Raw genomic sequence first — 11,841 nt, 5'->3', positions numbered from 1 at the left:
TCCAAAAACGTCCTCTCTTTAGTATTTCTCTTGTCATGCTGCAGTGGTGTTTGCCAAGCTCCATGCACAGTTCTCCAGGCTGTTTCTCTTCATCCTCACCAGCAGCACAACCTATTCACTCTCTGTAAGGAGGGAAAGAAAATGTTTCCTGTGGATTCTGTTGCAGGGAGAGAAACTTTTGCAGAATAGTGCTCTCATCTTCTTTACAGGCTCTGGTAACTAGTCAGCCAGATGATATTGTAGTTGTGGGGCCAAAGTCATGCAGGGAACACTGTAAGAAAGTGTATGAAGTATTATAGCAGCCAAAGCAGACATGTAAGTACAGTGTATGCTTATTTAAAAGATTTCATTTTTGTTGAAGGAATTTATCTAAAGTAAACTAAAGAAAAGCTCTCAAGAGTCTCTTTATTCCGTACTTTCTCCAGAGCTTCCTAAATTTCAAAAAGAAAGAGACCTAAATGCAAATTTTGTTTATCAATCCTTTTTAATTCTTATATTTATAATTAATATATTTAATTCCTACATTAATACTTACATTTATAATGATAGAAATAAGTTTAAATTCAAATTGTATTGACTTTATTTATAGAAAAGCCCATAGAAGTCAATGACAAATGTGCTGTTCATTGCAATAATAATATGCAATGGCTGTGAAGGCATTTATATTCTCCACCTGTTGGAAATCTGTTGACTTTAGTACTTTGATAAATGTTCAAATGAAGGAAATACTGAAGTGAGAAAGTTGTAGCATCCCAAAAGACATAATTAAAACATGGCATATTTTTTCCTAAAACTGTATTACCATTGCTTACTCTGTGCCCAAAGTATTCTCTGCCAACATTGGTCAGGCCGCTCTGCTAGCTGCTGTCTAGAAAAGTGGTGAAGTGGTGCCTTTCTTCTCTTCTCCAGTCTCACAGTGTCTAACAGGAGATCTCAAACTTGTTCTCTAGAAACAAGGCGATTTTAACTCCTCACACAAACTTTAATCAGCAGTCCATGCTTTTGCCAAATAACTCTACTACAGACAGTGGAAACCTCTACTAATAGATTTCTGTTTGCAGATCCCAACCACAGATTGTATTGCCTAACAGTTCACAAGCCGGTATTGTTGGTAATCATTTCACGTTTATGTAGTGCTGCTGCTGGAAATAGTCCAGACATTACATGCTACAGTCTTGACTCTAAAGGATGAGTCTTCATTAAAATCCTTATTCCTCACTGATGGGAGGTTCATGTACCAGGACTACAATGAGCCACAAGACGTGGCATGTTTCTCACAAGTAACTGTGCAAGTTCTGGAAAGAGAAAATTTAGTTTATGCATTTTCCCTTGAATTTTGAAAGGGAATTGCTATAGATTAATTTGTACCTGAGCAACTCTGAATTCACAGTTGCCTTGCTACAAAGTGAAGACATCAATCAGTCTAACAATAAGTTGAACTATCTAGCTCATCTTTATTTGATTAAAAAAAAAACCCCAACCCAACCGAGCAACAACCTCTCTTCAGCTTTTTACATTCTTTGGTGTATGTAACGTGACAAAAAAAATCAACCAAAATGTTTTTGTGAGTACTTTTGAAGAAGAGCCAATTCTGTGTATTTGTAGTCAGAGCACTGCTTGTAGGTCATAGGAAATTTCTTGCTCAAGGCTTTTCCAGAACGCTTCCGAAATCCATGGTCATTCATCAGTAAGCAGCTAGTGACTGAAACCAAAGGCTTGTGTGAGACCTCCATAAGGAATGATTGTACATACACATTTGATTTTTTTTCTGAATTCTTAAATGAACTGTAACAAGAGAGTAAATGTTAATATGGTCTGACCTATGGAAATCAGTTAAATTTTTCTAATAGTCCTGTAATTTAATCCCTAATTCTGCCTCTGTGAGAGGAGATGAATAACTAACAAAACATTTGGGTACTCACTTTATTTTTTTTTTTTAAAAAGGCCAAAAATGACAAGCTAAATTGCCAGTCTGGGAGCTTTTGACCAGTAACTACTGGAGTCTTTCAGGCTCAGTGTGTTATTTGGTTAGGATGGATGGGACTGCTAACTTCAGAAATTAGGCTGCTAGTTCATTTCATGATGGCCATTTCAGTGAGGAAGTCATTTAAAGCTTAGCAGGATATTGTTATGATACATGCAAGCCTTTTACTTTCACAACTACAAACATCACACAAATAAATACATGACAGCTTGATGCTGTGATACACTCTTCTCTGTAAATTTGCTATCAGTACTGTTTATAGCAGTGCCTCCCGTCCATCTCATCATATAGCTTTATTGAAGAAACAAAATCAAAGCAGACAACACAGGCTCTTGCGGATGTTGAAGAGATGCAAGGATTTTACTGTGTTCCATTAATCACCCAAAAGAGAAGACTTTCAGAATATTTTGTGCTTGTGATGCCTGCCCAAACAAAAGAACAGCACTGACTTTCTTTGAGTTTGTGATATGCAGCATTTCTTTGTTCCTCACACTCTCTAATGTGAATTCTGTTCTAGCTAGGTATCTTTCTTGAAAAACAAATCTAACTGAAATATAAATGAAATTTGCAGTTCAGACTTAATTTCTGCTACATAAGATTTTGCTTGGCAGTACTTGAGATAAACTGCAAATGCTTTCTTCAGAAGTGGTGTCCCACAAAAGGTACTGAGTAAAGTTGAAACTGTTGCTTTCCTTTTAGCACTTTTTTATGATAGTGCTTCATTCAATTCTTCCATACACAGTGGCATTCCAATTAAGTTAATGAGTGAACTTTTGAAACTAGTCTCTTGCTGCCCTTGATTTGGATCTTACTGGGGAGCAGGTCTGGAGCATTAGAACTGTAGTCACTTAGGGTGAAGCCTAAACAAGATGTTTAGAGCACTAGATGGGAGTCCTGAAGCATATTTAGTGTGGATATTAGGATGAATGTCTCACAAATGCAATTCTCTAGCACTGCAAGCTAGAACAGGAGACATTCTGTTCTCATGAAATGCTTAAATGAACAGGGAGCTCAACCATTTCTGTTTTACCAAGGGACTTCACAATTCAATAACAGCAGTTCTCTTTTGAATTATACCTTCACCATTTAAAGAGAGGAGGAACACATAAGAACAAGGGTTTTTTTAATGATATTAACATTCATAATACAAACAATAAGTTAAACAGTAAAAATAATTAAATAAAGCTTGAGGTTCCAGCCCTCATGCAAATAATTCAAATCTATAAAACAAAAACAAGTTGAAAAATAAAACCAGCACAAGTCCTGGTGAAAAAAAGTAGTTTCCATATAATATCAGTTAAAAGAATGGAAATAAAGTTCTGATTTCTGGCATCCGCAGCGCTCAGTGGGTGCCAAGTCCTTAAATCCTCTCCTGTGTGCATAGGTGTATATGTAGAGAGGTTGCATAATCAGACTTTCCAGGGAACCCAGACACATTCAGCTGTGACCTGGAAGTCAAGTTTCCAATGTGCCTTCTTGCAGCACAGTTCTTAAGAATACATTAAGAATGTGTAATGCTGGCACAGGTATAGGTGCTATCCTTAAGATTTTACTACATTTGGTCTATAGCAATGAACCCTGTACAGCAAATATCACCTCAGTCTAAGTAGACTTTAATCCTTCTTCACATACTAGTGATGATAATGCTGATGCTGTTTCTTTCACTGTCTGATGCAGTTCCTGATCACCCTCTCAGTACTGGTCTTAACAGATTAGATTTCTAGGACTTGAGTCTTAGTATTGTTCAATGTGCTAAGGAAGGATTTTAGACTCAGGCCCTGTATAAAATGAATGCTTGAGTTAAATAAGTTAAAACTGTACCAATACTTCCAGACCAAATGCTGGTTCATAAGTGAAGTAGATAACTTGATGTGCATAATATCGTGCATGGGAATACTCATTTAAATGTTAAATATTTTAGCTTCCCACCGAGTGGTTTTCAGGTAATTCAGAGTAGTTAAGATAATATATCAACTGCCTCTCTGCCTCAAGAACACTGATGCTAGTAGCAGACCTCATGAGCATTTAAAATGAAAGCCACTTATGACATTCAGGACATCAGTGTCAGTATAGGCTTAATCTCATTCATTCGAGTCCAGCTGTAAAAAAGTCACTTTGGTTCAGGAACAAACTGGCTCTTGGCAATTACTGCATTCATATTGGAGTCAATCCAGTTAAGGTATCTGGTAACTCTGGTGTAAACACCAGGCTTGTCTTTCTTTGCACAGCCATCTCCCCAGCTGACGATCCCATAAAGCATCATCCTGCCATCATATTCACAGACCATGGGGCCGCCAGAATCTCCCTGACAACAGAAAGAGAACATATTAGTCCATTTTCCACAGATGGAGCCTGCAACTGTGTTTCTAGAGTGAAGCAAGCTAATAAATACATACAAGCTAAAGTTTTGATATTTGAGAATACTGCATACATGAGACAGAAGGCTCAGCATCTGCCATGACTTGAACAGTCTGTAACATAAGGAGTTCTCTAGCCCCATCCCAGCAGGGGACAGACAAAGTAGTTACCTTGCACATAACACTTCATCCAAAGTTTGAAATCACATGCAATAGGCTAGTGATATAAGGTTAAAGACCACACGCCCAGTTCTTCACAGAATCAATTGTCCTCAAGTCTTTATGGACAGGGAGACAACACTTACTCTTTTTAGTCATTCATATGGCCATTCTGCTGACTAAGGGTGCAGTAAAATAGATGTAGTTTTGAGGAATCTGTGGAGAGGCTCAATGTCCCTCTATAATTCACCTCCTATCCCTTTGCAGAACTATAGTGTTAAGTGCAAGCTGAGAGTGGAATAGTTGCAGTATTCCTCTGATGCTTATCTACCAGCCAATTACTTTAATAGGTTGTAAATAAAGCCTTGAATAAAAACAGTGGCCGAGACACCACACTTCTTGTGCCTCTAAAGGCAGTCTGGAGGGGGTAACACTTAACTATAGGTCCCAACCCTCCTCCATGTTCAGCCACACTACAGGTCAACTCCACTTGATGTACTAAGTTCCTACTACATAGAGAGACTCTTCTGACCAGCAGAATTATAGATGCCACCAGCTGATCCATATAGTGTACATGCATCCAAAATTATTTGGAAGATAAAACAAGCCAGTTTTACCTTGCATGCATCAGTCTGCCATGTGGGATCTCCAGCACAGACCATGTTGTCAGTAACTCTGATACTGTCATAGTACTCATGCTTGCATTTTCTCTGTGATATTAAGTTTACAGTGGCTGACATTAGCCTTTGAGCATAGAAGATGTCATCTGCAAATAAAAAGATGACTTATTTTCACCATCCAAGAGAAAAAGCCCCAACCAGCAAAACCAAAACACCCCACAACACCCACTTTCAGCTCTGAAAAGAGATTGTATAGCCATTCCATTTGCAATTTGAGGCTCTTATTTCCAGCTTAATTTTACTGTTAATAAGTTATAAAGAGAAAAAACAAGTTAGCCAAATGCCAGCTATAAAGCTTAGATTTCAGAGAAGGAGTTTGATAGTTTGTGAAGGAAGTTCTGTGCAAATCAAACCTTTGTTAATCTTCCAACACAGCTTTAATATTTTCCTACTCCTCACCACATCAGGAATGAAAATATTGCTGTGTTTTACATCTTAGCTTACTTTGTATGGTTGTGAGAACCATCAGATAGGAAATGCCATAGATAACTAGAGAAGATGACAGCAAAAGAATCTTCGAGAGATGCACAGGGAGAACATAGAATAACAGAAATGAATCTTTTAATCCTTTGCAGTTCATGGTATAGAAATATCTGTTCCCACATTGCGGAAGTATAACTTTGGAAAGAAGTCATTCACTTACAAAATTCTTGTTTCCCATAGCCAGATATTTCACATCGGGTGTTGTCTGCTAAGTAAAGGTTCTTCTCTGGCAAGCAGATTGTTCTGACATATTTGGATTCTACTGCACACTGTCCAGAAGTTGTTCTTATCCTTATCAAAGCTATAAAACAAGTCAGAGAAGACAGGTTTGTAAAGCAAGTTTTCCTCCCCCTCAAGTTCTCTGACAATAGGAGCATTAGATACAGTTAGTGAGGATAGTTTCAATTACAGTTCTGGTTATATATTTTTCTTCTCATTGCTTTTGGAATTACACTGGATCATTGTTTATTAACAAAATTATTTTTCCCAGCACTAGAAATGGCAAGCATTCCATCTTGAACTTCTTTCCTGGAAGGATAGAGGCCAATAGCTCAGGAAAGATTCTTCTACAAGCGTATCTTAAGAGGTTTTAAAACCTCATTTTCCTTTCTGGTTGTAGATAGCAGCATCTGCTGCCCTGCTGAAGAGGGGGCAGTTCATACTGTGATCTCTGTAGACATAGATTAAAATAGTAGAAGTAGGATGCTGCCACTAGTGCTTATGGAAAAACCATGCTTTATACAAGTCCAGAGATAAGATAGGCTTGTAGTTGACTGCATACTAAGTAATGCATCAGACATGCCACAAACCAAATTTACACAAGTGAAAAAGTCTTGCTTAGCACAAGCCTAGTTCTCAGAGTTGCCTAGCTCCTGTTCCACTTCACCTTATCTCTGTTTCTACTTCTTTTAGAAGATGTACGCCACAATTACACAGCCTTCAGCTACCCTCAGTTTCATAAAGGCTCCTATTAAGATGACACTTACCAATATCATTGTCATTGCCACCTGTGTCATCTGTAAAGTCAGGGTGAGAGATGATGTCATCAACCATGAACACTTGTTCCTTATCATCAGTAACATTCAGTATGGACTTTCCAAGGAAGACTTTGTAAACAGATTTGTTTTGTGGTTTCTTTGACCTGAATGAGAGTAAAGAGATTCATGAAGACTGCCAGTTTGAGAGTAAGGTCAACAGCTTAAATCCAGTCCCAGTTCTGTTTCATGTTTAACACTGACAAGAAAAAGCAAAATTTAGTCAGCTTTGTAAGTTTATACAGTATTCGAAAGGAAAGCATCCCAATTTTCTATTTGAAGGGATTAAGACAGATGTTAAGGCATTTTGAAATGCACACCTAGTTTAGCTGCTATCAATGCCAGGCACTGGTGATGAGAATCCTCTGCAGGATGCCAGGAAGATCAGCTTTCCTCAAGAATAAAGCCCACTGGAAAATGTATTGCTCAACAGCTCATCACCTCTCACAACAACTAAGCTTCGTTAACAGCAGAGGTAGAACTGAAACCCTAGCTTTGACTTAGGCTAAAAGTTGTTTGAATTGCATAGTCCACCAAAATGTTATTATCTTGTTATAGCTCATTCTGCTCTACTTGGACTCCCAGAGGCTTAATGTTTACAGCTACTCTTCTCATTTTGCTGAAAAGAGCATTCTTACTATGGTACATTTTGAAGGGTTGCTCAGTGAGCATCATGCAAAGAAATCAGCTGAAGTTGCAGATAAGAAGGAAGTGGAATGATAAACTTACGGACTATGAAAACAGTGTGCTGCTGTAAGCACCCAGCAAGGGTCAATGAGGCTGCCACCACACAGGAAATGGTCAACACCCCTTATGTTTTGGAAGATGCCAGCTATCCAGGGCTGAGACTCAACCTCTGCGTGACTTCCACCAACAATCTTGTAGTACTTGCTCATGCTCCTTTGACCACATGTATGCCCTGTGAAAGGAGAGGTTTTGTTCAGATGTTCTTGAAGCTGAGCACCAATCTTATGCTATTAAAAAATAAAATAGCCTTTAAACTAATGTTACTTACCACACTTCTCCATGTTGCAGGGCGTTTCTTGAATGGTGAATCCCTTTTTAGTGTAGCACCAGGGCCTGTCCCTTCCATTTGGGTTTCTAGAAGAGAAAGGAAGCAGTCTTTTCGTAAAGATAGAATTTGAAGGTACTGCCATTTTTTAAAAACTAACTGTCCTGCAAAGGTCAAAAGTGTTCTGTTGCAAGATATGCCAAAGAAAATTTAACAACTGTCCATTACTATTGCATACAGGGAATTTTACAGTATGATCAGCTTCCGTGGAAAACAAGAACCCCAGAGAGTCATATTCCAAATATTTTCAGTAAAAATTGATCTGATATTTCTTTTCTGGGGTTTTTGTTTGTTAAAAAAAAAAAAACCAAACAAAAAAACAAAAAACAAAACAAAAAAAAAAACAACCAAAAACAAACAAAAAAACCCAAACCGAAACAAAACACCGCATGTACCATCACATGAGGCACTTTTGGGGCTGTGACAATAGAAGTCATCCCAGGAAGAGTGATACTTTTCTTACCTGCAGTAGCTGTGTTTGCCCAGTCCGAGCTGCAAAGCATTCCTCGTGTGAGCATGGTAATAACCCCTCCTGATTACTGAGGGAAGGTCCCACGGCAAACATTCATCTTCTGTTGCCACTCCTCTGTAGTCCACCCCATTCTCAGTGTAGCACATGCTGGTAGTGTCTGATAAAATAAATACTTCGTTAGCAGCATGTTCTTGTTAATAATTTTTCTGAGGCAGAAATAATCTGTATGGATCCTTCTAATGAGAAGGAAGTCAATTCATTACACTTTATCACAACAGATTACGCAAGAACTGGACCCTATTATAGATTCATACTAAATTTCTTCTATACAAATTCTGAGTAGCAAGAGTTTTATGCTTTAAAGCATACATATTGCTTATTTAATGGTTTCAGTTTACTTCACAATATTATCAGTTCTTCTGCTTCTGAACAATCCCAAACAAGTTCTCTTATTTCCACCCCAAACTAAAACATTTGTGAGGTTTGCAACATTTGTGAGGAGGCAGGGACAAAAGTTAGAGATCCGGATTTTGCACCAACATCAGTTATTTCTGCTCACTTAGTCAGCATAAAGTGCTAAAGGATGTCCAGTTGTGTGATTATGGAAAGTACTTTCACTTGACATTTTGTGTTCATTATTTACCCATCTTTTTATAACTTTTCAATCAGTTTTGGGTTTAGATAGATACTCTACCTAGTTCACAATTAATCCCAGTGTATCCTTCAGGGCATATACAACGATTAATTCCACTAAAGAGGTAATAGGTAATGCAGGTTCCTCCATTCAAACAATGGCATTCTGTAAGTAAAAGACATCACTAATTAGAGACAAAACATTTAAATGATGAAGTAAAGTAACATGTAACATGTAAAGTTGCGAACTAAGTTTTAGGTGTTTAAGTATCATTAAGAGTCTTCTCCGTACCTCAAGATGTACTTGCAAGATAAGAAGTTCTTTTTAGGTTCAAGCAGAACAGGCAGATACTTACCCTTGTGATCTGATCTGTGTTTATATGGGAGCTTGTAGTAGTACTTCTTGGTATAAAACTAAGGGAAAAAGAAAGAAGAACTTTAAGGAAGAGTTTTGTTTATGTAGTTTTATTATCTTTCATGGGCCCAAGCCCTGTTCCCTTCTGCATGCCTGAGCAAAGCAGAATGGGGAAGGGAAAGAAAAGCCACACAAAACACCTTCAGAAAAACCCAACAAGGCTGGTGCACTGCATTGGGTCATCACTGTAGTTATTTCTGCTATAAGGACCTGAACAGCTGGTCAGTGTCCCTAGAAAAGGGACAGGAGCCCTTGAGACCACCAAACAGTGCAGCAAAGGTGCAACATTCTCCAGCTACCTCTTATTTTGGTGACCTTGGTGCTTCACATTTGTGCCATGGAATAAAAGCCAGTAGACTTATACAACAGTAGATTCCTGCCCTGTACTTTGCTGCGTCTGCTTTGCAGGCTGAATATTATATTCTTCCTGGAATTAAGTAAGATTATTCCTTTAGTATACTTCTCCCAGAGGTCAAGTTGGGTTGCCTGAGCTAAACCAAATAGTAGTAACAATATAATTCCATGGTGTTGGTGAATGGCTCTGCTAGCAGGTCTAAACTGTCATATAAGGTGATAGTCAAAAATATTCCAATTCATATCTGTTACTCCTCTTTTATCATCACACTTGCAAGTAGGGTTCAAAAACATGTTTCTTGGAGGTATATGTACAGCAGATGCATTTGTACAAGCAAAGGTAGCAAAAACCAAGGGTCAAGTCAAAAGCCTACTACACCATCCAAAGCAGAAGTATAATTAAAACCAGAAGTGGCTCCAAGTGGACACCCCGTCTGCCCCCCAACATTCATGTCAAAACTTACAGACTCTAGTCGCATGACAAGCATGCCCAGGGTTACTGTGAGGAAGATGAGTAACTTCATGTTGTTAGTTAACGTTTCACTTCGTTCCTCTTCTATCCCTAATACTTTGATTCTGAAAATAAAAGAGGAACTTAGTGTCATGTCATAGCTTGCAGTGCCAGCTTTCTTACTTCTGTTGTCCTCAGCTGGTTTCAGAATAAGTCGCAATACAACTGACAGAAGAATTAAGCATCGACTTGCTGTGGAATATCTGCTGCTTATTTCCATATATTAAATTAGAAGGTTATTGTTTGAAGCTTTTCTGCACATTTAGCAATACAACCAGACTTTTTGTAGAGTTTGAATGAAGCTGATAAAAGGAAATTTGGAACTTGGAAGAAATCTATTCTCAGTTTCAGCAGTTTGGACTAACACAGTTGGAAGTTGGCAGACGTATTTAGCGGCTGTCCAGCTGTTTGTACCTATTTAACTGATTATCACTACCCTGCAACAAAAGCACTGACCATCCCCATATAGGCTATGAAAGGGAAAGCTCCTTTTTTTCATTACCTCTGTAGTTGCTGACTGTGCCTTGTTGGTGCCCAGCACTTGCAAAAGCCCAGACACCTCACCGAGCGCCTCTGGCCACTGCAAACTCTTGAAAGTCTGGTCTTGGTGTTACCTCACTTATTTACAGGATTAGAGAGGCTTAGGAGATATTCTGTCTGGATTTCTTATACGCAGCTGGATCCTGTAGCCAAGCATACATAGCAACCTTCTCAGGAGTGACTGTTAAAAAACTAGCTTTTAAAAACAACAGGGGAAAAGAGCTATGAAGTGCCAATATGTCTTTTTATATTTTTTTTTCAATTGCAATACAAGCCATGTGATTTTGGTTTTTTAAAGTGTCCTCAGTTCTAGAACACTAGAAAACTTGGCTTTTAGAAGATTCCATGGGAATCCTGGTTATTTTTACATCAGCAAGCAGTGAATGCAGTAGGAGAGGGTATGCAGAAGTGAGCTGGTGCTAGAGACCTGCTTCACACTGCTTCAGTGGTTGCTACAGGGGCTAGTTCTAGCTTGGTCCTACAGACTGAGTGCCTTCTGCTGCTTGGAGCACATCTCCGAGTTGTGTTTTATTTAGCAGACATACAACACAAGTACTCTAAAGCCATTCAGTGTGGGTTGGGAGTGAGGGGAACCAAAACACAGGAAATAGAGATCATTGGATTCACTTGAAAAAAAGCTGACATGATCCAAACCAAAATGCTAATGTACATGGATTCTTTGCTTGCAAGGAGGTTTCATAATACGAGAAAGCAAATCATGCTTCAGGATATGCACAGCTTTCAGACTCAGTTGCAATTTCAGCAGGTACATTTTTCTTTGGACATTATTTATATTAAGATTATTATTTTCAGCATAGTTGGCAGCTTTGCAAGTAATTTGCCCTTTGTTACCATAATTAGCTTCCCAGGCCCAGCCCTGGCATCGCAGAGAATCTCCCCCACCGCCGAGATGCGGCATTCCCCGAGAGACTCCCCTTCCTTTAATTTAAAAAGCAACCGCTTAATTCTGACCGTCTTCGGCCTGGCATTATCACCCTTAAATCGCACTTCGGTTTCGGGGGCACAGCACTTACCAGCGCGGGAGCCCAGCGGAGGCACAGCGGTGTCGGTGCAGCACTGTGGGTACCTCACGGACGCAGCGCGGCAGTGCCGGTGCAGCGCGGAGCGAGCGCTATAAAGGCCGGAG

The 11,841-nt window shown here is 39.1% G+C and overlaps 1 protein-coding gene across 1 annotated transcript; it reads right to left on the bottom strand.

Moving 5' to 3' along the window:
• Window positions 1-4,094: 4,094 nt before the first annotated feature.
• Window positions 4,095-10,213, bottom strand: PLAU (plasminogen activator, urokinase). The gene is made up of 10 exons (XM_010023804.1): window positions 10,108-10,213; window positions 9,231-9,288; window positions 8,936-9,040; window positions 8,233-8,398; window positions 7,713-7,798; window positions 7,427-7,616; window positions 6,650-6,804; window positions 5,824-5,964; window positions 5,118-5,266; window positions 4,095-4,289 (listed from the first exon to the last, which is right to left on the bottom strand). The coding sequence occupies exons 1-10, from the start codon at window positions 10,165-10,167 to the stop codon at window positions 4,095-4,097; spliced, it is 1,305 nt and encodes a 434-aa protein (XP_010022106.1). The 5' UTR covers window positions 10,168-10,213.
• Between the last annotated feature and the right edge of the window lie 1,628 nt (window positions 10,214-11,841).

This window comes from Nestor notabilis, unplaced genomic scaffold, assembly GCF_000696875.1.
Source record: "Nestor notabilis isolate BGI_N333 unplaced genomic scaffold, ASM69687v1 scaffold31361, whole genome shotgun sequence".
NCBI lineage: Eukaryota > Metazoa > Chordata > Aves > Psittaciformes > Psittacidae > Nestor > Nestor notabilis.
The sequence above is the reverse complement of the archived record's forward strand: the minus strand, read 5'-3'. Positions and strand labels throughout refer to the sequence as shown.